This window comes from Acinonyx jubatus, chromosome B2 (genome assembly GCF_027475565.1).
Source record: "Acinonyx jubatus isolate Ajub_Pintada_27869175 chromosome B2, VMU_Ajub_asm_v1.0, whole genome shotgun sequence".
Classification (NCBI taxonomy): domain Eukaryota; kingdom Metazoa; phylum Chordata; class Mammalia; order Carnivora; family Felidae; genus Acinonyx; species Acinonyx jubatus.
The window spans coordinates 2,908,101-2,934,349 of NC_069385.1; the positions used below are offsets into that span (position 1 = coordinate 2,908,101).

Here is a 26,249-nt window from a genome sequence, read left to right on the forward strand (position 1 = left end):
CCCCCTTAAGTTAATACATCCTAACGTGTGTGAAAATCGAGATTTACGTGAATGTTAGCCAAGCACTAATCCACTTTCAGAATCACTCTCCGCGAAAGGTTTCCCCCAGCTGCCTCTCGGTGGACTTCTCCTCCTGCAGACACACGGGTTGCCTAGGACTCCCGCGAGTAACACAGCTGCCGAATCCTCTTTGCCCGCGTTGTCACGGGCACCTGCGTGCGTGCTGAGCGTAGTGACGCGTGGTCAGCGGTCAGCAGTGCGCTGGGGCCGTCGGGCGGGAGGAGGGGCCCGGCACGGTGCCCACTACGGGGGGAGCTGGAGAGCAAGGACACGAGCAGGCCCCGTCCTGGTGCCCGCATAGCGCCAGGCTGTGCTGTCCAGAGAGCTGATGGAGCAACGTATTAACACTCGGCAAAACCCACCGACATTCTAAACCGTGTACGTTCCTCTACCAGGAGATGTTACTTCTAGAAGTCTATCCAGCCTGTAAGGTGCATGTATAAAAAATGCTTGTTTAGCAACGACCTAGAAATAAGGCATATGTCCAACAATAAGGACACCGTCAAGTAAATTACAGCATGTCGTCCCAGACCTACAGGGCAGCCGTTTAAATGGGGTATGCTGTCACCAGGTGTCCCCGCGACGGCACCAGTGACCTCTCAACTGGGTAATTCTCTCTCGTGGAGGACCATCTTGCACTGCAGGATGTTCAGCAGCATCCCCGGCCCCTCCCTCGATGCCTCCCTCCCCCTGCCGTAGCAAGTACAGCCGTCTCTAGCCTTGACCCTGGGGACAGCCCCCCGGTGAGACCCTGGTTCTGTAAACCCGGCTAGAGAGATGCCCAGCATCTATCTAGTTGCAGAGATGAGTTGCTACAGAGTCTAAAGGCATCCCATGGTGGAGCCTGTACCCATTTTACAGCAGAGGCGGTCTCTGCAAGGGGGTGTGGGGAGACCCACGTGAGCCCCGGCCCCGAACACCCACCTTGCGCAAGCCCCGGGATGGTGTCTGTTAAACGGCTGTGGTCGAATGACTTTGATTCAAACCAGCCAGCGTGATAACTGTGCACCTCTTAGGCGCTGCACCAAATAGGGGCCCAGAGACCGGACCCTAAAGGCAGGGCCTGCTCACTGGGCCACAGGCACTTCCCTGGAGGCAAGGCCAGGGCCCTCCCTGGAGAGCAGCTCTGGTCACTGAGCCACCAGGTGCCAGCGGGCAGGGCAGGGAGCCTTGAGGTCCAGGATGGGGCGCACCCCGGCCTCCACGGTGGGTCTTACACTGTGCTGACAATCAGGGGCTGTCGTGGTGTCTGTGCGTCCAGCTCGTGATCCGGAGGAACCCTCCAGGGCTAAACAGAATCTCCTCCACCTTGTTTCGGGCACCCCAGTGAAGTCCCAGACGGGACCTAAAGACTCTGGCCAAGAATCGTCAGGACCCCTCTTTGTCCTGGCTCTGACCGAGGCAAGGCCGGGGCCCTCGATTCTGAGCCATGCAGCGACGCCTACACCAGGCCCTTCCATTAGGAACCGGGCTTGCCCGCTCCCCGGCCGCGTGTGCCTGCACAGGCAGGCTCGGGAGGGCGGGAAAGGCTTGCCTCTCTCTCCGCCTTGGTGGTCTCCCCTACACGGCACAGGGCTGCCGCAGACGAGGCCCTCACGTCACCATGGAGCCACCCTGCCCTGCGGGTGAGGGCCACGGGGGCAGCGGGAGAACGCAGCCCCAGGAACGCAGATGGGGAGTCGAGGGCCTGCGTCTGACCCTTCGTCCCAGAACTGCTGTGTCGTTGCAATTTTGCCAAACCCCGTGTGGCCTGGCCCGGGCGCCTCCGCAAGAGAGCAGACGCTCACATCCGTCCCCGTGGCCTCAGGGGAGGAGGTAGGCAGCACCTGGTAATCGCGAGAGGTGTTTTAAGACCTAGAAGCAAACAGTAAATGCCTCCCTCCGTTCGGTGTGTTCACTCCCTCCAGTTCATCCCTGAGCATCGCACAAAGATCGTGACCGTTTGCCTGCTTCTGATCTGACTTTCCTGATCACGAATCAGTTGATTACCTCCCCTGAACGTCTCCGTCCGTGTGCGCGTGACGCAGAAGGAATCCCTCCCCGCCCAAAGCCAACCTGCGCTGCAGCCTGGCCCGTCTTACCCCGCAGAACGCACCTGCCTCAGAGTCTGGGGTGCACATAAACATCTGGCTGGCCATTTCCACTCATTTCTGGGCCCCCCGAGCCCACCCGGTCAGAGCCCCTGTGTTGTTCTGTCCGTCTTCAGATGCCTGGTCCCGACACCTGGGCGCACCTCTGCTTTGATTCTGGGTCTCCTTCCCGAGTGCTCTACCCTGACCGGCGTGGGCACAGCCTCTCCGCACAGCCCGGAGGCAGGCTGGGGGCGCTCAAGCACTCCTCTGCCCAGCTCACTCCTCTTCTGGGGCCTCGGCCCTCCCGGGGAGGACGGGGAGGACGGTGGTGTGCATGGGGCACTGCCCTAAGAGAATCATTATCTCATTGAAATCCTCACAGCAGTGCTTCCCGGTAGGGAAAGGAGGGTATTCACAGAACGCCTGAGTCACTTACAGTTGTTTAACTCGACGAGGTCGTTTTTCACAGTGCCGTTTCTTTTTCTCGAAGTAACGACTCACGTGGCAGTAGGGGGTTGTAAGCATTGGCTCGGCAGCTGGTTAGCGAAAGCCCAGATCTACCCGTCTTCTAGGTTTACTGTCCCTAGTGCATTGTTTTTCCATCCTCGTGAGTGGTGCCTTGTGGTCGCAAAGTGGCTGCCACAGCCCCAGGCGTCACATTCAGTTGAAGGGAGGAAATGGATGAAACGAGCTGCCTCCGTCCCTTTTATCAGGAAGGCAAAGCTTTCCCCAAACCTTGGGACTTCCCTGTGCTTCTTGTGGATGAGAAACCGTCACATGGCACTTCTAGCTAAAAGGAAGGTAGGAAGACAAGTATCGGGATACAAGGAATGGGGGATTGGGAATGGTTGTCTTATTTGCCAGCCTCAAGGTCAACTGAGGAGGTATTCAGGAAAGGGTGAGCGGACTTGAGGGAGGCCCTGTGCCTGGCCTGCCCCCCCCCCCCATTTCTCATTCCTCTTGCGCAGATCTTAGGGACCCATTGGTTAGGAAGGAGAGGGACTCTACAGTATGTAATCCAGGCTTGCTGGAACGTGGAGAATGGCAGGGGTGAGCCTAGAGAAGGGGAGCTCCTGAGGAGCCCCGGGTGGCAGCACCAGGCACAGGGGCAGAGGGCCAGGACCGCATCCTCTCCGGACCGGCTTCCCTCTCTGTGAACGGAGCGTGATGGCAGTAACTATCTCCAGTGTGGTCGGACGGACTGGAAGGGCCAGAGTAGTGCCTGACCCACAGCACACACTGTAACGTGTCCGACAGATCTGTGAGAAGGCAGAGATCGTCGGCGCACAGAGACCCATGGCGGAGCCCGTGTCGGGACCTCTTGGCCACGTTGCTTCCCCCCGATCGGACCCTCTTCTTTCTCTGCCGCCTGGTTGTGGGACAGGGCAGAGCAAGGTTGTCCGATGCACAAGGACCGGTAACCTAGCTCTGGCAAAAAAAAAAAAAGAAAAAAAAAGTCATTTTATGGGATGCGTTCAAAAGATACAGTTAAACATTTTCCTGAGATTGTTGCAGAAAAAAGGAAGTTCGAATGTCTGCCTTCCACGACAGGACAGCATTCAGGTGACTTCCCTCGTCCTGAATTTGAACCAGAAAGAGAGCAGGGCCTCCCCAGTCACGGAGAAGAGGGGGCCCGACCCAGTTGCCCCCAGAGGACTCTCTACACAGTGCTCCAACAGTAATTGTGCTGATGGCTGGAACTCTTCTTTCAGGACCAAGTCTGTGCCGCACGGATCTGTCCAGCCTCTGCCTCGTCGCTGTCGGGTGCACGGGGCACGTGCGGAAATCACACACTTCCTAAGGGGGCCAGGGTCGCACCTCCTCTCCCGCACAGCTGCCCTCTCGGACACACCCGAGGGAGCCTGGCTGTGAGTCTTAGCCTGCCCGACCTCTCCCGCAGGAGACCAGGCTCAAAACAGAGAGACAAAAACGCGGGGCACGTCCGCTCGCTGAGACACACGCGAAAATGTGATTCCGACCCGTCTCCTGTAGACGCTGGAGAATTCTGTCTGGAAGCCAGTCTCCTTTCGGATACCATTGCATTTGCCAGAGAGCATTTGTCACAGTGACCCAGGTGAATGCGACACGGGGAGGGGCTGTGTTCTCCCTTTGTTCTGGAAGAGGCATGCAATTTTCGAAATAGTCTATTTTTTGTCTTAGCATGTAATTATACAAAAATCATAGTTCTCTAACCCCAAATATTACTTTATCATTTAGTTTAAAAAAATTTTTTAATGTTTTATTTATTTTTGAGACAGAGAGAGACAGAGCATGGACAGGGGAGGGGCAGAGAGAGAGGGAGACACGGAATCCGAAACAGGCTCCAGGCTCCGAGCTGTCAGCACAGAGCCCGACGCGGGGCTCGAACTCATGAACTGTGAGATCGTGACCTGAGCCGAAGTTGGACGCTTCACCGACTGAGCCACCCAGGCACCCCTATTTTATTATTTAGTTTAAATAATTGACAAGCGAGAAAGATGGACGTGTTTAGTGTATAGATAATCATCCGTTAGAAGATACTGGCCCACGGAGCCCACGGAGGCATGGAAGCCAGCCGTCTGTGGCCAAAGACTGCCCTCCGGATCATCTCTAAAGGGGATCATCACACGGCTTTCCAGGAGCCATCATCCTTCCCTTGGGAGTGTTCACAACATGCGACGTCCACACTGAACATGAAGAAACTGTAGTCGGGGTCGTTGGTTACATAGCTTTCCCAAGGAAGGCAACTGAATCTTTGTTTCTCTTCCAAATTTTTATTTAAATTCTAGTTAGTTACTGTGGTATTGGTTTCGGGGGCGGAGCTTAGCGGTTTATCACTCACATACAACACCCAGTGCGCATCCCAGCAAGTGCCCTCCTGGACGCCCATCCCCCATCTAGCCCATCCCCCACCCACCTCCCTCCATCAACCCTCAGTCTGTTCTCTGTTGTTAAGAGTCTCTTATGCTTTGCCTCCCTTTTTCATATTATTTTATTTTTCCTTCTCTTCCCCCATGTTCATCGTTTTGTTTCCTAGATTCCACGAGTGGAATCATATGCTATTTCCCTTTCTCTGACTGACTTATTTCACTTAGCAAAATACACTCTAGTTCCATCCACATCACTGCAAATGACAAGATTTCATTCTTTTCGGTGACTGAGTAATATTCCATTGTATACATAAACCACATCCTCTTTATCCGTTCATAAACCACATCCTCTTTATCCGTTCATCAGTCGATAGAAACGTGGGCTCTTCCCGTACTTTGGCTGTTGTCGATGGCGCTGCTATGAATATTGGGGCACGTGTGGCCCTCTGCGTCCGAATTTTTGTATCCTTGGGGTAAAACCTAGTAGTGCGGTTGCTGGGTCGTAGGGTGGTTCTGTTTTTAAAGGAGGCAACTGAAGCCAATTGCCCCCAGATCTTTAGCCGTAAGGAGAGAGACCACGCTGGGTAGATTCATCTTGATCTGCAGGGCAGCTGGGTTGGAAGGCGGGGTCCTCCCCTCCTTTCTGTTTGCTGTGAGCCTTATTCTTGGCCCCAAAGTAGCCCCCCGAGCCGTTCAGGGAGCTCAGAGCCCTCACCCCAAAGCCCGTTCTCACACAGATTTGTATCATGACCACGTTACCTTCACATCAGCGAGAACCTCTGTCTCTCGATTCCTAGCCTGTTGAAGAGCCCTCGCCCACCAGGTGGCCCCAAGGACCCCAGCCCGGAGGCCGGAGGCCGGGCCTGATGTTGGTGCTGGGAAACAGCAGCCTTTCTCCACGTCCCCCCCATCCCCCTCCCGGTGCCTCCCCTCCTGCTGAGTCCCCTTGTGAGGGGGTAAAAAGAGAAAGGCGACCACAGGGAAGGCTGAGATGCTCATTGGCTGTCCCCTGTCCTCTGTGGGCAGAGAGAACACCCAGTTCTGGAGGCCGGAGGTCCAGGAACAGGGTGTGGGCAGGGCGGGTGCCTTCTGAAGCTGGGAAGGAGTCTGTCCCCGCCTCCCTCCCCCGCTCCAGGGAGACGCTGGATCCTTGGTGCTCCGGGGCTTCCGCGGACACCAGCACCCCCCCACTCTCCCATGTGTGTCTGTGTCCAAATTTCCTGTTTTCGTAAGGCGGCCGGTCATGTTGGGTTAGGGCCCACCTGCCCAGTATGACCTCATCTGTAACCACATCTGCAGGGTCCCCACTTCCAGATAAGGTCACGTTCTGAGGTCCCGGGGGTGAGGACATCGACACAAGAACTTCGGAGGGACACAGTTCAATCCGTAACACCCTTCTGGGGCACGTGCATAGGAGATGCTGGAAGAAAGAGCAAAGATGCCTTACACCTTGCAGGTGGAGGTGCTGAGGCCCCCTCCCCCCATACGATTTGCACAAGGGCGCACGGCTACCCCAGGTCTAAAGCTGGCATTTCTGCCCCGGGATCCCCCAAATGTCCTCGCTCCAGAGTCTGCATGGAAGTCTCACCTGCCACTGACCGGGGGCCGTCGCCGTTCGGTACACACGCCGTGAACACCCGCAGCAGGTGCCGGTCACACGCGGGTGCTGGTGCTGCCACGCCCCCCTCCCCTCCCCACCCCCGCCGCGAAAGCCGGTCACGTGGGCCGGGAGGCCGGAAACCGCCACCGCAGGGGGAGGCGCCTCCTGCCTCCGCCCTGCTGCCTCTGGGGGGACGGTCCCCCAGCAAACCTGAAAAGCCGGTCCCTTCCGTGAGGGCAGGACGCTGGCGGGCGGAGCGGGCGTCCTGGAGGGAGGGGAGGGGAGGGAGAGGCAGGAGCACCCTGTGTCCGTGTCCGTGTCGTGAGCGGTGAGATGCCCACTTCACGGACTTCAAGAGTCTCGGAGTCAAATCTGTGTTCTTTTTTTTCTCTTTTAATGTTACTTTTAGAGAGAGCCAGTGCGTGCATGTGCACGTGAGCAGGGGAGGGGCAGAGAGAGGGAGAGAGAGAATCCCAAGCAGGCTCTGCCTTCACAGCCCAGAGCTCCGTGCGGTACTTGAACTCATGAACCGTGAGATCGCGACCTGAGCTGAGATCGAGAGTCAGATGCTTGACCGACTGAGCCCCCCAGGTGTCCCACATGTGTGCTCATTGCGATCGTGACGGTGTGCACGTGGCAGCTGGTGTGCACGTGGCAGCGTGTCACACACTTATTTACTGTACGGTGTGATAGGCTCAGCGATACGACCCCGTGCACAGTAGGTCAGCGGCCCCAAACAGCTGCTGTTGTCTGGAGTGGGGCCGGGGGGCGGACTCCCCCTGGAGGATTCCCGGGTTGCATCCAGAGGCGAGAGGCCACGGCCGTGCTGGGGGCGGGGCAGGGGGCCGGCGCGCACAATAGGCCCAAAGAACATCACAGGAAAAACTGGAGCACGCACCAGCACGTGGCAGGGCCTGTGTGATCTCCCTGTGCCTGAGGGGGGTTCCGGGAGAGGCAGTCCAGGCCAAGCCGGGTGCCGAGGGCACCAGGGGTCCCTCTGAAGGAGGCAGCCAGGGGACAGTGTCGGTGAACTAGAGAAAGCCCCCTGGGGCCTGTGTCGCTGGTGACCTGGTCCACACAGGTCTGCGGGGAGAGGGAGGGCGGGCGTGTTCCCTGAAGGAAGCCTCGGGAGGCCTGTCCCTGCGCTGCACCTCAGGGTCCTTGTCTCCGCCCCGGGGGTGCCTCCAGCTGTGACACTGGTCGCCCCGAAAGATTTGCAAGCCCGGGAAGCCAGAGACAAGAACCTGGGGAAAGGCCCCGTGCCAGCCTTCATGCTGCAGCCCGGGAGCACCCGGGTGGGGTCGGGTCGAGCGCCCTGCAGAGCCTCGGGGTGTGCCCGTCGGCCGTGGTCACCAGACGGTGGTGGCAGCTCTCGTGAATGGGGCTGTCGGGCGGGCCCTACGAGGCGGCTGTTTTGAGTAAATGCCTCTCCAGATCTTCTGCAGGATGGGAGGTTGCAACGGACCCACTCTCTAGGGCTTTGCAAAGTGGCCACTTGTCTGGCTCGTCCCTCGTGACCGTCCGTGTCTCCTATAGGAACTTCTGGGAGAGTCTCAGACCCCCAGGGGGATGCGGCCGCGGTCAGGTAGGAAGGAGATGGGCTGACGAAGGTAAAATAGCACGGCCGTGTAGACCGCGTCGGATCCCGTCCCCAAGCACACCTGTGGGGAGCGGCGTCCCCCGCTGGCAGACGGACGGCTCTCTGTGTTCCGCGTTTCTGTTCTGCTCTCCAGCGTCCATCTCCACAATGCCTTCCCCGTCCTGGTCTCCGATGTCCCATCCCGGCTCCCGTCAGCAACAGGCCGACCTTTGACGGCCAGGTCAAGACCAGCACGCCGGTCGGCTCCAGCCAGCCCTGGGGGCCGGGCGGGCGCCAGACCCCAGCTCTCAACCGGCAGTGCCCTCTGAGACCCAGCAAGCAAACATTTTAGACCCTGAGTGAATGAGATGCCAAAGGGCCGGAAAATACTTCCAAACTATGAAAAGCAACGTGTAGGCGAAGGGCAAGTGATTAAAATGTAAAGCGCAGGCCTCGTGTTCACGTCCTAGACGGTGCGGCCTGGACGTGACAGTCGGGCAGAGCTCCAGTGTTTGCGAGGACGCCAGTCCCAAGTGAGCTTGTCCTGAGCGCACCCCAAGAATCCGAGGTGGATACCGTGTGACTCAAAAACAGCAGCCACATAAAATACTTCCAAGGCATCTCGAAGGGGCCAGGATTAAACATTTCCCCAGGCTGTCTGTGGAAGTATTTGGGGCAGATGCCAAAACCCTTTGAGAATAATTTACGGAGAATGCACAAGTCCAGTGATGATTAACCCCACGGTGACAGAGGTCGCCTTGTTAAAAATGTGGAGCGGAGAGCCGACCGTAACCGGGGCCGTGGAAAAGCAGACCCCCGCCACCGCCGGAGGGCACGCTCACGACCGTGCATTGACTGAGGAAGTCCCAACTGGGTGCCAGGTCACCACGTCCCCCCAGGGGTAGAAATCAGACGCGTGGGGCCAGGTGAACACGTCCAGTGATACTACAGTTTGGGGATGGACCACAGATGATTAAACGTCCCTACTGCAGAGAGTAAGCGTGAACCCTCACACCTGCTCCTTTGACGTTTCTAATTCGTAATTACCTGACGTTGGAGAACGCGGTGAAAACTCCTCACTTCCGGCGTGCTGGGTCACCGCCCCCCGACGGCTGTGATTCAGGGATCTGCACAAACGCTCCCTGACTTTCCTAGCCCAGAACTCTGCCCGATTGTCAGAGGTGTGCAGTTGACGTAGAAAGGGGTCATCAAGGACAAAACCGCCTACTTAACACATGTGAGGAGATCAACAAAACCAGAATCCAAAATAATAACCACATGGGCCCTAGGAAGGTTGACGTAGGCCTTCAAAAACCGTGTGCAGAAACTTTCCTTCTGTTTCACATTTTTCTCCTTTGGAACACCTGTAATTTTTGAGTAATAGCCAAAGTGTTAATTCGTTCACTGTCGACTGTTGGCTGAGGCCTCAAAGCACGAACGTGGTACAAAGCCTCGCTGCAGAGGAAGGAAAAGGTGCAGATAGAAATGTGCTAATTAAGCCTCCGAGAAAACCCAGCCTGCACCAGCGTGGAATTTGGAGCTACACCAATGTCTGCGTTTCCTTTGGGTCTCACTTGGTTCCAGTTTCTGTGGCTCGTATTCGCAAGTGATGAGCGAAGACAAGACGTAATGGGAACAGAAGGCAAAGTAGGTTCTTCAGAGGAATTGAGCCGATGAGTCACACTGCGGGTGCGAGCCACCTCGGGCTCAAAGCTTGCACCTCTGACCGACCCCCAGTGCTCTAGCAGCAGGTCAACGTTCACCGAGAAGGATCTGGGAAGCAGTAGGGAATCGGGGGTGGGGTTCCCTCTACTTTAATCCTTATCACCAGGAGCGTGTTTCAGTCAGAGTTCTGGGCTTGGTCAAAGGCGGCCTGCCCACAGGATGGGTTGAGGGAGGTCAGCGCTGGGAGTCAGACCGTGGATTGGTTCTCCACGTTTCTTTACAGCAGCGCTTTGGGTCCCTATCAGGGGCTGCTAGCTGCTGGGACCAGGTCTCAGGGCTCTGGTCAGGGGTTCACAGAACAAGGGAGACAGACCCAGGAATCCGGTGAGGTCCTCCAGGGAAACACCCGTTTCTACTCATTCCGGCACTGCTGACACCAGATGTATGGGTTTTCCATGCCAACAAATTCTTCACTTGTCAGTTGACGCCAGCTTAAAGCCCTATAAGTGACTTCAGTCTGGCTCTAGCCACCCAGAGTTGGCACAGACCCCGAGGGCTCAGTCCCACAAGGTGTCCCCGCTTCTGGTGCCCCTCCCACAGCCCAGGGCCTCACCTGTGCATCCGACCAACCAGCTATAAATCAGGAGTTCCCAAGACCCCTTCTTTGGGTTCAGTAATGTGCTAGAACAGCTCACGGAACTCAGGAAACACCGAGATCTGTGTTTATTACAAAGGATATTTTAAAGGACACAGATGAAGAGGTGCATAGGGTGAGGTCTGAAGGACCTTGGAATTTGGGGTGCGCCACCCTCCCGGCACATGGATGCATTCTTGCACGTCAACCCACAAACTCTCCAAACCCTGTTGTCTAGGATTTCTATGAAGTTTCCACTATTTGGACGTGCTCCATTAAATCACTGCGGTGGGTGATACGCCCCTCCTCCAGCCCTCTCCTCTCCCCTCCCTGGAGGTCAGAGGTAAGGCTGGAAGTTCCCACCCTGTAGTCACGTGGTTGGCCCCGTGGTTGGCTTCCGTGGTGACCAGCCCCCATCCTCAACGGGCTTTCCAAGGGCCACCCCATTGACATAAATTCTGTGTGTGGGGGTGGGGGGATCAAAGAGGCTTGTCGTGAGCAACAAAAGAGCTGCTGCTGGGACCACAACCGAATACTGTGACAAAAGATGATTCTGTTATTCTTGCGACTTGGGAAATTGCAAGAGTTGGGGGCTCTGACCAGGAGCCAGAGACAAAGACCGAAATGGATACTTCTCACCATATCATCATGTCACAGGTCCTCAGAAGAAAACTCCAAACGGGACTGAGGACAGGGTGGAGCCCCAGCCTGGGGCGACACAGATCTCCCTCCAAATCCTAGTTCTCCTCACAAACTCTCGGGCGACCTTGACCACCTTACCCCGTGTCCTTCAGCCTAAAAAGTAGCGGTCACAGTCGTAGGCCCTCGGTGTGCACAGAGCCGGGCAGGAGAGCAGAGGAGAAATCCCAGAGTCTGACCGCCGCCCGCATTGCCTTGTATCACAAGTCCAGCGATGCTGCGGGACCAGCAGCGGGTTCTCCCCCAGAGTGTTGGCCTGGGCCTGGCCAGGCTTCCCCAGGCAGACACGGGAGGTGGGCCTGGGCCTCCATCCTCCTGAGACATCTTTGCCCGAGGACCGCTCTCGCCCCTCCTTTTCTCCCCACGTGAGCACAAGGACCAGGATGCAAAAGCATCCGGCCACATCCAGGAGGGCCTCGTCTTCTGGGACCCCGGGACCCCGTGTGGGGGCTGCCCCCCAACCTCTCAGGCCCCGACGGTGAGGCTGGATGGGGAGCACCACAGTGACCACAGCAGCTCGGGGTGGCTCCCCATCCTAGCTCCCTCCCCCATCGGCCAGCAGCCACCAGCTCCCGCTGTACTGGGGTGGGCCCGCGGAGCCCGGGGTGCAGAAGCGGGAAGCCTGTGCCTCACAAACCGAGTGACACGGAACCCCCATCCCCAACCTTGGGACAGGAGCTGGCTGGAGACGGCCCGGCCCACGCGGCCCCCGTGCCACCAGCCCCCTCCCTGGCCCACAGTCTCTTCCCCCGACTTCGCATCCTGGAGAAAACACAGCTCTTAGGGCCTTAGGGTTTTGGTTTCTCTGATTAATAGACTTATTTTTAGAGCAGCGTTAAGTTTACAGAAAAGTTGAATGGAAAGTACAGCCAGTTCCCTGCGTGCTCCCAGCCACCCCCCTGGATGGTTTCCCCTAACACTAAACTGATGTCAGTGCCGTGCGTTTGTTGTAAGGGACAGACCAGCGCTGGCCCAGTGCCTCCGTTAGGCTCCCTCTGCCTGTGCACTCACGGCAGACATATAGTGACACGGTGTCGGGCAAAAAAGTTTCGCAGCCCTGAATCCTCTATGCTCGGCAGACTCGGGCCTCCCTCGCTCCCCCAGCTCTTGGGATTTCATGTGAGCAAGAGAGGAAAGAGCCAGGCTGGGTAGGAACAACCAGCCCAGCGGAACTGTTTATAAGCCGTCTCCAGGGGCCCCAGCGTTCGCTCGTGTGGACGCCAGTCTTTCTCTGGGTTTCATCCCGCTGGAAGCTGCCTCTTCAGTTCCTGGCTTTCTTTCCCTTCCCTGTAAACCCAGAGCTGCCTCCTCTCCTACTGCCCCTGTATGTCCGCTGCCTTCTGGAAGGCCGGCCTGCGCCAGCTTTAATGGGCGTCTGAAGTGCGGCCGGAGGGCGCCCGGCTGGCTCAGTGGATAGAGCCTGTGGCCCTTGTGGTCTCTTGACCTCTGGGCAGAGTTCAAGCCCCACGGTGGGTGGTGGGCGTGGAGCCTACGGGGCCTCCAGCTACCTCCCCCGGATTTCCAGGCGTCCCCACACCTGCGGCAGGAATATTCCAGCCTGCCTCACCCCTGCTCTGGGCAGCCCAGCCCCTCCCTCTGCTGCGTCCGAAACCATCAGAGGCCATGAAATCGGGGGTGTATTCTGATGCCCGTGTCTGCTCTGTCCCGGGACAGGTGCTGGCCTCGACGGGGTAGAGGAGATCAAGCGGAACCCCTTCTTCATGACCGTAGACTGGAATGTAAGTTGCGCACGGCGGTCCCCGCCTCTCACGACCACGACGGGGAGCGAGGGGGCAGGCACACCAGCCGGGTACAAACCAGAGGTGAACGCGGCCATGTCACCTGGAGGAGGGTGACACCTCTCTCCGGAGCCTATGAACAGGCTGGCATTTTACAGGCACAGACCAGGGACCACCCGTCCCCGCAGCACCAGGCCCAAAATCCCTGTATCACTTGGTCCTTTAGAGGCAGGTTCAGATGACCCTGCAGCCACTGCTACGCACTGAGGACAGAGTGGAGATCACCGTCCATCCGGCAAGGGGCTGCAGGAGCTCCTCAGGTCACTTGGTCACTGGGCCTCTGTCCCTGGGCCCCTGGGCCACTGTGGGTCTCTGGGCCGCTGGGCCGTGGGCACTGGCCCACTGTGCAGGCCTCTTTGGTGCTGAACCACTGGCATCTCAGATTCTGTGTTGCTTTTCCAGTCTCTTTTCAGGCCCAGGCCCCCACAGCTAGCACTCTTACAGAGTTATTAAAGAAAAAATGTATCATCCAGACCGTTAAAGACAAAATCACGGCTGACACTTGTTAGCGACCTAAGGAAGACTTACCATCGTGGTGCATTTAGGGACCACTGGGCCGGGGTCTGCAGTCGGGAGAGAGCTGGGGCTCAGCCCGGCCGAGCTTGGGCCAGTGGGGTTCATAGCCAGGGGACGGGCCGGGTGCCGATGGAAAACCACTGAGAGGAAACACCAGGGCTGAGGGGCTCTTGTGCTAGACGCCAGGCCTGGTGATGAGACAGACATCACCTGGTCGGGGGAGGAGACCCCGTCAGAAGTCAGCCTCTGGCTCCAGCTCCCCAAGCCAGGGCCACAAAGCCGCGTGGAGCCAGACGCTGGCTCCAGGGCTCCGGAATCTCATTCCACCAGCCGCTCGGAGCCGTTTCCAGACCCTCAGCTCGGGGCTGGTTCATCTCAACAGCCGCCCTGTGCTTTGTGTGCATGGAAGACGCCCTCCTCTGATGTCTGTTTCTTTCGGTCCTTTCCTTTAGGTGAACACAGCTGTTACATTTGGAGATCTTAACAGACTGTAAAAAAAGAGTTAATGTCCTCTCTAGCACAGGGCTATTATTACGCGTGTTTGCCCTTCCCTCTGTCTTCCTCGCGTCCCCACGGAGCATGGTGCCCCGGCCGCTTCCGGCCAGGAGTGGCTCGGCGGCCCCCAGCCCCCGGTGTTGCCCCTGATGGAACCCCTGCTCTCAGAGCTTCTGACCCTCCTCCCCTCTCCTCCTCTTTTGGAGAAAGTCAAGCTGGGAGAACGTGAGATTCTTTAATACCCCCGTCTACGCTTCTGACTATGCAGCTTTTACGAGATCAAGTTTCTTTCCAACGGTGACACTGGAGAGAAGCGTGTGAGATGCTGGCACACGTCACCTCCCCTCCGGGGACACAAGCCTGGCTCAAGGGCCAAACCGACAGCAGGTTGAGGTCAGAAAAATGGGAAGTGGAAGCGGGACATCAGAGCCACTGCCTGTGCGTGAAATGTCTTTTCACTTAGCTTTCCGGAGATGCAGGCTCACACTGAGGTCCAGTCATCTCCAGCTCACGGGCACCTGAAGGTCCTTTTCAGCCGATTGTTTTCGAGTTCCGTACAGCACGGAGGCTCTGCTGTGTGGGGTGATGGGGTCTCAGGCCTCTGAGTGCCGGCACGGCACCACACACGAGAGCCTCAGAAGCTGAGCCCTGGGGACGTGCCCCCCTGGCACCCCGCGAGGACGCGCTCTGGGGCCAAGGGGGGTTGCTCTGCTGTGTCCCGTCCCCTCCCACCCACGCAGCCCAGAGTAGAGCCACACACCCCCTTCTGTTGTCACTCACTGTTCCATCGACTCAGCCTGCTGTTGGGCATGTTGGAGACACCTCCAGGACCTGGGGACAGAGCGGTGGCCAGGATGGGCAAGTCCTACACGCTGGGCTGGGAGAGAGAGGCAGTAAGCAAAGGGTGCGCCCTTGGTCCCAGAGAGAAAGCAGTGCTGTGAAAAGAACGAGCAGGGGAGCTGAGACCCCACCTGTCCCTCCCGCTCCCCTCGCCCCCCTCTCTGCGCACCTGTCTGCCGCCCAGCACACCCGCCCCCGGGGGCCCCCTGTGTCTCAGTTATGTCCTCCTCATGTCTTCTCCTAAAATCCAGTTTCTTGGGGGCACATGGGTGGCTCAGTCAGTTAAGCATCTGACTCTGGATCTCAGCTCAGGTCTTGATCTCAGGGTCATGAGTTCAAGCCCCACATTGGGCTCTGCGCAGGACGTGAAGACTACCAAAAAAAAAAAAAAAAAAAAGCCAGCTTCTCGCTGAAGTCTCCCTGGGGGCCCTTCCAAACCTGCAGCTCCTCGCCCAGCGCCCCGACTCCCCTGCTCCTTTTCTTCCGGCTTATCACCTTCCAAAGCACTGGGTCACGGCCCTTATTTATGTCGATCGTCCTTGTCCGTCCCCTGCCACTGGGTATACCCTCCCCGAAGTGAGGATTCGCTGTCAGTGTTGTTAGACGTGTCTCCCACACCTCTGAGACGCACCTGGTTCAGAGGACACACTTGGTAAATACTGAGCGAGCGAGGGAACGAGAGAGGGAACGAGAGAGGCTCTCGGGGCAGAGGAACCCACTTCTCGCCCGCTCTCTGGGGCACCGCAGCCCCCCGCCCCCCCGGCACAGCCGAGAACACAGAGGAGAAGGAGATTGCTGGGGCGTCGGCTGGGACGACCAGGAGGGACCGGGCACCATTCAGCACAGCTCTGCCCAGGAGGACCTGTCGGCAAGAGCTACGGACGGACGCTCATCTCGGCCAAGGAGGGAGCCCCCTGAAGAGCAGGCCTGCGGAGGGGGGACCAAGAGAACTTCTTCACAGCACGACGGCCTTGAACCCCACGCCAGTCGGCTCCGCATCCCAGGGGTCCGCGCCAGCTCTGAGCAGCGGCCCGGCCTGTGTCTGCAGCGTTAGGAAGGCGAGGGTCCCGCGGGAGACCAGCTCCAGTGCACCCAGCACCGCTGTGCCGGCCAGGGGACGGGGGCGGGGGTCCCTGCCCGGACACGCATGGTCACTTGGAATCTCGCACCAGGAAGGCGGCAGTCTGCATTATTTCAAGGTAACCGGACTAAAACTGAGGTTGGGCAGCGTCTCCTGTTGCTTTTGGCATTTGATTCCGTTGTGTCTCTGAGAGGGGCCCTTCAGATTCACGGGGACTGAGCACATCTACCCTCACTTCAGTATTTGCCCGCAGAAGACGAGGCAGGGGCGGAGAGGGAGGGAAGGCTCTCGTTCCGTCTCCAGCCCTGGATGAAAACAGCCGGTGCGTGGTTAAGGGAGCTCTGAAGAGCCACTTCTGTGCAAGCTCACTTATTCCACAAGCAGTGCTGGGCGCCGGCCCGTGTCCCGCTGAGCAGGGTGTCCGTGGTCCAGCAGTTGTAAGACGCAGCTGTCCTCACGTTGCTTGACATCTGACCGCCGCACGTAGACGAGAGATCCCCGTCGCCACTCTCCGCCCGCCCTCTCCTCCCTGCGCGCCAGTGAGCCACGGTGTCGCGAAGACCAGCCCCGGCCGTCGGTCACACACCGGGCACGCCGCAGACCCATCGGGAAAGCAGACGTGAAAATGTCCGACCTTGACGGGTGTCCGGACGTGTGCCTCCTGCCACAGCAGCCTGGACAACTCAGGGCCACAGCAGAGGAGCCTCTGCAAAAGCCATTACCGCCAGGAGGCCTCCCCTCTGCCCGGCAGGTGCTCAGGACGACAACGAGAAGCCATTTCCTCAACCGTCTGGTTCCTGCCCAGGTGTGCGAGCCCAGCGCCGGCCTCGGGACCCGACCCGGAAAATATAAACTTACTTATTTCGCTCTCTGCTTCCCTCTGTGACCCAAAGCTGCCAGCAGAAATTTTCGGGTGACCTGTTGGTGCGGAATAAGTCCGTTCCCAGTGGATGTGGGGTCACATCCCCCGGTTTGCCCTGCTGTGCCATTAACTCGGCTACACAGCCGAGCAAATAAAACCGCCTGGGAGCAGATCTTCCTGAAAGAGGCTGGTTCAGCAGCCGAATGAAAACTTGCGGTTACAGCCCGAGGCCTCGGCAGGGGGTCCGGGGGAGCCCCGCACGTAGTCTGCGTTTATTTGCCCCTGATGCTGCGGGAAAGTTCATCACCGCGGCCCACGGGACCCCCACCCCCAGCCCAGCCCGGGGGCCCCTCGCCGTGGGAAAGATGCTTGCCTCGACCACAGGCACCACGGACCGACCCCTGCTGACCAGCTTGCTGCTTCCTGGCCGGGGCTGGGACCTTCACTGTAGCCGTTCAGCGCCCGTTATCGTGAGGAACTCACGCCTGTGTTCTTTTTATACTTCTGAACCCTTCCGAGGGTAGCAGGTGTTGTCATTCTGTGAGGTGGGAGGGACTCCTGCGGGAAACTGAGGCACAGGGCAGTGAGAAGACAGCCCGAGGTCAGCACCTGCGAGAGCCCCCCGACCTTGCCGGTCGTGCGTGCCAGCAGGAGCGGAGAAAGGACTTCTTGCCCCCAAGAGTGGGTTTTAGGGGTTCGGGTCCCGGCAGCGGTGGGCTGCTGGCCAGTCTCAGTGCCTGTGTCAGAGTGTGAGGCAACTTCTGTCCGTCTGTTCCCACATTAAATACCGGGCTTCTTCGTTCAAGGAGCCCGACAGGACTCTGTTCAAGGAATGACCGCCCCTCGGTTCAGCAGTCTTGTAAATCCAGATACTTTGGTTGGAACCACTTGCGGTGAGGGTAACCCATATAGACGGAGTCCCATCAGATCCCCCCTCCCTGGGCGCTCGGAGGCTGTTTGAATTCTGTTGCTCTGGCCAGGCTTACGGCAAGGGTAGCCCGTGTAGACAGAGTCCCATCAGATCCTCCCTCCGCTTCCCCGGGTGCTCGGAAGCGGTTGGAATTTTCTGTTACTCCGGCCAGGCTGCCACCACTCTGCGTCTCTGCATTATTTCTGCGTCGCTATTTCGGGAACGATCTATAGCTGTGCCCTTTCCTACTGGAGAGTGTTAATTTTGAAATGCCTGGAGCCAAAACTGCCTACAGAAGCAGATGTTAGGTCCGTGACCCCAAGCTCGCCTCAGCCTCCTATTCCATTATCCAGTTAGCATTTTGCCTGTGCTCCCTCTGTTCTGCCCTCTGTCATCTGAAGGTCTTTTAGGTATAAATAGCCGTGCTGCACCTGCTCAGAGCTTCCTGGCACATCCTGGCTCGATGCGAAATCCGTTCCAATGTGGCTGTGACTTGTGTCAGCCTGAGATCCTGGGACGAGCCAGATGATTTGAAGTGATGCCTGGCGAATTGATCATGAGACCCCATTCTCTTTCCGGCAGTGTGGGATGGGTCGTTCTGGATGCTCAGAGAGGGGAATCTAGGTCAGAATTCTAATGCCTGTCGTCAAGCTCAAAACCTACACAAAATGCTGCTGCCATTTCGTTCTCGAATTAACCCTGTGTGCCACAGTTTACGCTGCAAAATGAGAAGCGAGATTACTTTTTCGCTAAAACCTCAAACCCGCTCCTAGGTTTGCACACAGGGAAAGAAAAGCATGTGTAATAATAACACACACTAGCACGTTCCAGAAGTTTATCCAGCAACGGGAAGAAACTGACCGACTTTTACCACCGCAGCAAGCATAGGGGAGCCACGCACAGGGCGGAGGGCACCTGGCCACCCTGTCCAGCCCTCCGCTACCTGCTTGGAACCAGGATGAAACCACAGCACCCTCGGGGCACCGCAGGGTGGTGTTCCCGGCCGCCCTTGGACAGGCTGTGCTCATAGGCGTAACAAGAACAGGGACCGGTGTTCGGGGGGGCTGTGGAGTCTGCACGGGGATTCCCGCCCCACCGTGATGCCCCCACCGGCGGCAAGCCTTCAGCGGACCCTCTCACATGCCCTCCCCTCCCGTCAGCTAGGAATCCTTCGGGAAGCACGGGCTTACAGAGGAGGTTCAGAAACACGAGGAAAAGCAGACGTGCACATGCATGAGTGAAGCCGGGGTTTTTACGTGCTGTAAACGCACTGTGATGGCTGGGCTCTGTGCCGGGTTCAGAGGACATGCACCGGGCTGGGAAGGAGGGCACTGAGACTCTGCAGCAGGGGAAGCCAGCGGGTACCACGTCCTCTGCTAGGTTACAGGGGTCATCCTGATGAATTCCTTTTCCTTACGGTAAAGACCTGGAAAGTGGGAAGCTGTGCCTCCCCCAGAGGTCGGCCTCCCGGCCAGGACTGCTGTGCCATTCTCGGGGGGCTGTCTCAGTGGGAGACCAGGGTAGAACACGTGGCCCCGGGAGTCAGCTTGGTCACAGGAGGCACCTGTGCTTTCTCGGGTTTTCCTCCGTGGGAGGCGGGTTAGCAAGCAGAGTTGGGCAGGTTTCTGCACGGAGGGGAAGGGGCTGGGACTGTGCCAGTCACCTCGGCATCCCAGCCGGCTTCTCTTCAAAGTGCGGTTCTGTGGCTGGTGGCCGGGTGGGAAGCGAGGCTGCGGGGTGTCCCAAGCAGGGCGTCACGGTCCCCACCGCGGGGTGCGCACACAGGCACAGTCGTGGCCGCCGATGCCTCCGGGAGCTGCCCAGTGAACCATCAGGGAGCAGAAGCGCTTCGGCTCCAAAGTGCTGGGTTTGGGGGACTGTTTAATCCGCAGCCGTGAAGCTGGGGGCAGGCACTGGCTTCCAGCTTCCAGGGGACCCCGTGCTGGTGGAGCTGGGGTTGGAAGAGGAGCTGAAGGTCACCTTCAGCTCCAGGTGTAACGCCTCCCCTTTGGATTAAGTGACAGCTAGTTCTGTGTGCGTGTAAATAAATCCCCCTGTTAACGAAAGCAGGAGCCCCCGGCTCGCGGAGATTCCTCTCTCCCCCTCTCTCCCTCTCTTCCCCCACCCCCACCTCCCCAAGTAGCGAGAGAAGACACGGATGCCGAGGGAGAGGATGTGCGTTTTCCTGGAGCAGGACAGATACCGATTTAATCACCCAGCTCGAACATCGCAGGACAATCGCTGGTGCGAGGAGAGAGGGTCTGAGCCCCGCAGGGCTGCGCTGGGCCATCGGTCTTGGTGACGGCCGGCATTTTAACCAGGGTGCACAGCTCGCTTCTCCCTATTAGATTTCCTCTGACAAGTGCATACATCAGGGAAGTTTATTCCCATCCCGGAATGCGTCACCGCCGAAAGGAGCATGTTTCTATTTACGGAAAGAGTTCAAGGAGTAAATCAATCCCTAATGAAATCTATTCACCCAGGGCAGGAAATGACCAGCGAATGCAGGGCGGAGTTAACACATTCTTTCTCGCCGGGTGACTCCTGAGTGCACACCCTGAGTGCCGTCCTGTGCACGCCACGGCCCCTGCTGCTCCTTAAGCGGCGGAGCCCGGTGGCCATCGGTCAGTGCCAGCCTCCGGGGCCCCTTCACCCGGACACAGCTCCCGTTCTGCCAGCCGCACCCGCACTTCCCGCGGCCACAGGGGCCTCTGCAAGGGTGTGCTCCGGGCAGGGACCAGGAGGTCGTGCCCTGCTGCCACCTGCTGGACCCTCCCCCGCCGTGAGCGCTGCTGTAACAGGAAGAGTCGGGATGCCTGACCCTCCTCCTGGCCGGCCCTTCGTCACTCCTGACCTTGCACAACTCAGCCCACCTGTCTTAGCCTGGGTTTCCTCACCTGTAAAACCAGGAGAGGAAATCTGCTCTTCTGTGTTATTGAGAGACTTAGAGCAGATCTGGACAGGAGTCACTGCAGACGTTTTCCGAGCCATCAGGATCCCTGGCTCCAGAGCTGAGCTCCAGACTTACTGAAACAAAGGCACCGAGAAAGGGCCCGGGGGCACTCCTGTGATCAGGCGGAACTAGGGAAACTCAGAGGGCTGCAGCCAGACCCGCGTCCTGGTATCCAAGCCCCGCAGCCAAGGTGCCAACCCGCCAGGCGCTCAGCACCCTGGCCAGAGCCACTACTGTGCGCCCAGAACTGCCACGACCTGAAATCCACCCCGGTGGCGCCCCCTCAGCCTCCACCAGGACTGGCAGCACCGAGGCCCCCACACCTCTGCAGCCCACAGCCCACCTCCCCGACCCACGGAGCCCAGCCTCGCCCCCCTGCCCACACTCCCTCTTCCCCATCTGCAGCTTCATCCGCCTCATTACCGGGGCCCGATTCCAAACTGTGTTGTCCCTTTAATTGAATCTCCCCAAAAGCATGAACTGTCGCCCTGCCTGAGAGCGTTGAGAACACCACAGTCAGGTTTGGAAGGCGTTTTCAAATTTCCACTAAGACCGGAGCACTGAGGGCCGTGGGTTTTCCGGGCATCCTGTCACAGCTCAGGCTCCATGACGCAAGTTCGGGGCCTCCCGACGTGGCCATTCTCGAGAAGGGCTGACTCACCATCGAGTCAGGTGTCGTGCTGGGCCCGTTGGAGGGCACAGGCGTGTGTAGAAGGGGCACTGAAGCAGCTGCTCGAGCAGAGGGGTCCGGACCCCCAAATCGGGGATGCCAGAGCGGGTGCCCAGGGCACGTGCCCCAGCCCCCGCACCCAGGCTCGGTTCCCTTCTAGCTGGGGGCTTTCACAGCGTCCCCCAGGGGTGGCCTCGGGGTCGCCGGGGCAGAGAGGAGGGCACCCAGCAGCAGGTACTGCTGTCACCCAGGGTGGGGCAGCGTGGGGCCGTCCTGCCAGATTTTACTAGAAGAAAAAAATTCTACTGCCCCCCAAAAAGGTTTAAAACGTCACGTTGCCCTAAATGGAGAATACTTTGCACGTGTCCAGACCCTCATGCCTTTGGTTATGACTTTTATAGAATACATTCCATTGTGTTCTGCGTCCTACGTAACGTACGTGCATATTTTACGCATATTCGTATATATGTCAGAGTATCCAGAGGTGCCATCCGCAGGTGGAAACTGGGGCCGTGTGCGCGAAGTGTGTCCCCCGCCCCGGCGGCGGGCCGCGCTATTCCACGGCATTCTCTGGTGTTGTCGGTGGCTCCTCACGGCTCTGTCTTGCCTTCCCTGCAGAAGCTGTACCGGAAGGAGATCAAGCCGCCATTCAAGCCAGCGGTGGGCAGGCCCGAGGACACCTTCCACTTCGACCCCGAGTTCACAGCACGGACGCCCACAGGTGTGTCCCAGCAGCGACCCAGCGCTCTGTCCGGTCGTGGGTCCTCCCCCCACCCCCACCCCCCCCGACCGGTGAGGGGGTAGCTATCCAGGAACCAGAGAGTCTCTCGTGCGGTGCTTTCTGGAGGGTAATTGTCGGTTCTGTCTGACTTGTTTCGTCTGCTCCGCCATCAAGGTTCAAGTGGTGGAACCGATTCTCGGTCGTCGCCCAGGTAGCATGTGGTTTGGGAATCGTCCAGGTGTCCTGTAGGTCCCCCCGCCTCCCGCTGCCAGTTCAGGGACCACTTCTTTCAGGCAAAAAGGGAACGTCGAGACAGTGACAGTCTCCATTCAGCTAGAGGGTCTTGTGGGGAGAGGAGGGCCGAGGGTGAAGTCCACAGCTGTGGGAACTGTAGCCCTGACGCATGCCAGCAGCTGACACTGTCTGCAGAGCCTTACCAGCTACCGGGTCTCGGCACAGCAGATGGACACGGAGCCTTGGCTTTCGGGATCTGTCAACAATCCCTCTTAAGGGCTGTCGAACTCCGTCAGTCCAAAGTCATCATTTTGTGACATTCATGAGTCAGTATCAGGGGATTGTTTTTGAGATCTGGGAATGGTCTCAGTCTGCGTGGACCACATGACACACAGCTGGCCTGGGCACCCTAAACAACAGACATCTACTTTGGTTCCTGGTAGGGGCTCCCTTCCCGACTTGTAGGCAGCCACCTTCCCTCCGTGTCCTCACGGGGCCTCACTCGGTGCTGTCTCTCCCTCTTCTTAGAAGGACAGCAGTGCCGTTGGCTCAGGTCCCATGGCCTCGTTGAACTTTACTTACCTCCCCCAAAGACCCCATCTTCAAAGACAGGCACATAGAGGGCGAGGGCTTCAAACTCTGAATTTGGGGGGACGCAGTCCAGGCCATACAGTAGTGGTATGTTGTATAATGGTGTTATGTAAACTAAAGAGGCGAACCCCCCTCGTAGAGGGATGGGGGACCACGTTCAGGGAGCTGGTGGATACGGGGGCTACATACGGTGTATTATGGGGGTTCTTTGCTCGCTGACTTGAAATCCGAAATTTTGCATGACTTTAAAGCTGGTTATGAAAGGCACAGCCAACTACCAAACACTACGTAGAGAACTTGGAGCAGAGAATCCACTTTGTTCCCTTTGGTTTAGGCTCCTGGTGCTAGGAAGTAAATTCACCCGGTGCTAGACTAGAGAAGCTTAATTAAAACCCAGAAGGCTCAGCCGAGTAGTTTTTAGAATCTGAAGATTATGTTCTGCGAGAAGCAGCGCCTCCTGAACGCTGCAGTGTTGCCCCGGCGGGCGCCGAGCTGTTCTAGACCCCGGGCCCCTGCACAGAATGACGGCTTCGAGGTCTGCTTTCCCTTAGAAACCTCCCAGGCTACCACCAGCTGCTCTGAAGGTCCCCACCGAGCACAACGGATCCAGCACCATTAAGCAGTCTTCGACCCCCAGGGTGCTTGGCATCCTTCCTTGGGGCTTTAGATTTAAGAATTTGAGCTCATCCCAGAGAATTCGCCAGAGCCCTGCAAATGGCGAGGGTGAAGCGTACCTCAGGAGGCTCCTTCACAGCCTCTGAGGAGTGTGTGTGCTTTGGGGGAGGTACGGCCCTATTAACTTGGACAGATGCACTTGCATTAGTGAGCGGAGAATTCGTAGATCGCATAAGCAGTGTCTCTGAATGAAGGAAGGGGCGCGGACGCCATCAGCTGAAGTCCAGGCGGGTGCTTATGAAGGTTGCCTCGGCCAGCATTTGGCTGGTGTGGCTGCCGTCCCCACGTGGGAGGTGGCATAAATAGAACATAACAGGCTTTAAGATCATCGAGGGGATGCTGATTTTCGGCACGGTGCTTAAAAAGCAAACACGAGAGTTGGATAAGACAGAATTTTCAACTAACTGATTGAAACTGAGGACTTGGAAACTTTGATGATCCCATGACTCGTTTCTGACTACTTTGTCTGATGGGTTTTCAAATCTTAGCCCAGCATCTCCCACCAGCCAGCAGCCTCCAGTGGCCAAAGGAGATATAAACTAGCTTTAGTATTGGCTTAAGTTTAGGGGAAAAGATGCTGTAAGCCTTTCAGAGGACATTCCCACTGCGCATCCAGAAACCTTACGTACAGGATGTGGATTATACACTGTTTCAGAATCACATTGGTATAGCTGCCCTTTAACACAGCCATGCTCTCGGCTCGTGTGCTTAGAAAATCCTACCCTCTTATTAATATATACATATAGAGAGAATGACTTTTCCGTCTCTCAACACTTCATTTAGTCCCTCGCACAAAGGCCAACTGTGTGATGTCATTAAATTAAGTAAAAGTGACTGGGGAACTCCAGCTAGGAAGCTCCCCCTGGAAGGTGGAATTCTCTCGTTGTTACCTGCAGACTCACCTGGCGTCCCCCCCAGCGCCAACGCTCATCATCTGTTCAGAGGATTCAGTTTCGTGGCCTCGAGTCTGGTCCAGGAGCCCTCGCCACAAGATCTGCACAAAGCCACGGTCCACCCCATCGTGCAGGTAACCCCGCACCGCCCGACTCCACGGTCTCCGGCAGGTGTGGGTGGTGAGGGTCACACGTGGACGGAAAGCCGGCCTGGGAGTGGGGGCGGGGGCGGGGCCCGCTGGTGCCTGGAGCGCTTTCTGCCATCAGCTCCTTTCCCGGCCTCGTGGGGGTCACTGAGTCTCATGGTGACCCGAGCCATGGCTGTTACCCCTGTTCCACATTCATCCTAACGAAGGGTAAAGAGTTCTGATGAGACTGTCACCGTGGCGTGTCTACAGCCAGAGCCCCCACACGAGTCAGACGGGGCGTGCTCACGGTGTGCAGTGGGGCCAGTACCCCGAGAGAGCGATTTGGTCTGTGGCTACAAACCGACTTTTTGGGAGGTCGATGCAGAGGACGTTTATTTTATAAGGCTCTTCCCCCCCAGTTAGTGTAACCAGATGCAGAGAATTCTAAGAAGGAATGGCGATCACGTTTTATTTACGGACCGGGTCAGGGAAAATTGGGCGGCATTAGATCTCCACATCGCCTCTCCAGAGCCTTTTGGGAAACCGCGGTGTGTCTGACGTGGGCGCTTGATGTGACAGGATAGACCGTAGCTGGCGGCTTCTCGACCGTGCTCTGAGTGGGGGATCGTGCCTACGGGCCATGCCTGGGACATCACGGGGTCGGATTTACAGGGAGATGACACAGCCAGGCACCGCTCTAGACCCCAGTGTCACAACCACACACACAGCTTCTGCAGGTCCCCTGCCCCACTGTCTCAGGCTCTCAGGTCTTCAGGGGGATGGGCCCAGGCGGTGGATACCGGGTACTGTGGTCTGAGAATGAAGTTCACAGCCGGAGAGGTCAGGGGAGTCGGGAGGTAGGTCGAGAGCCCTTGCTGACCAGCAGCATGACTCCACGAACCCCTGGGCTCAGTGACCTCAGTGCACCGTCTGGAACCCCCCCTTCCTGCCCGTGTCCCGTGTGCCTGTGGTCGTGCCCTTGCACGAGAGAGCCCTGACGGCCGTCTCCGCCCTTGGTCTCTCTCCGCAGCAGTTACACGGGAACAACGTACACTTCACCGACGGCTACGAGATCAAGGAGGACATCGGGGTGGGCTCCTACTCCGTGTGCAAGCGATGTGTGCATAAAGCGACGGAGGCAGAGTACGCCGTGAAGGTAAGACCGCGCGCGGGCGTGGGCAGTGCCGCGTGCGGTCGCCGCGCACAACTGCACTGCCCCGGCGAGCCCTGACCGTGGCAGGCCCTGCTGAGCCGGCCACCTCCCTCCCCGCTCACCGTCTCCCCAGGTCTCCTGTGACGGAGCTCAGTCTGCTTTGGTATGAGGTCATCCGTTCGAAACTTATTTTGCAGATCATGAGTATTTTCAGCTTTATCCCACATCCGAGTGCCGACCACCGTTAGTAGCTTTGTGTAAGTGCACTCTGGAATAAAAGCTTCAGGTGCCCAGTATTCTGGAAAATACAGTTGGGGGACAGGCGCAGTGTTTGATGGGAGAGGGGGAAGGAAGGAGGAAGCCACGGTCACCAAAAACTACCTCAAAGAAACGAATAGAGGCATAAACCGGTTAAACCTGTGAAAACCTAAGCAGAGAGCTGGCCATTTTACTCTCCACCATCCGGAAAAGTCCGTAGTAAGGATTATCTGTAATTATCTAGAATCCCGTCTCTACATAGTACCTTTAGCCTCTGTAATTGTTGCTACATTTGATAGTTCATCTGGAAAT

At 57.9% G+C, this 26,249-nt stretch overlaps 1 protein-coding gene across 4 annotated transcripts in view; it reads left to right on the plus strand.

The window, feature by feature from the left end:
• The window catches only part of RPS6KA2 (ribosomal protein S6 kinase A2), a 345,106-nt gene that overhangs the window by 294,177 nt on the left and 24,680 nt on the right, over positions 1-26,249 (plus strand). For all 4 annotated transcript variants that reach the window (XM_027056471.2, XM_027056474.2, XM_027056475.2 and 1 more), the window contains 4 exons: positions 12,833-12,897; positions 21,903-22,005; positions 24,402-24,532; positions 25,557-25,682. In XM_027056471.2, the coding sequence (XP_026912272.1) occupies positions 12,833-12,897; positions 21,903-22,005; positions 24,402-24,532; positions 25,557-25,682 (425 nt within the window). The remainder of the gene's footprint in view (positions 1-12,832; positions 12,898-21,902; positions 22,006-24,401; positions 24,533-25,556; positions 25,683-26,249) is intronic.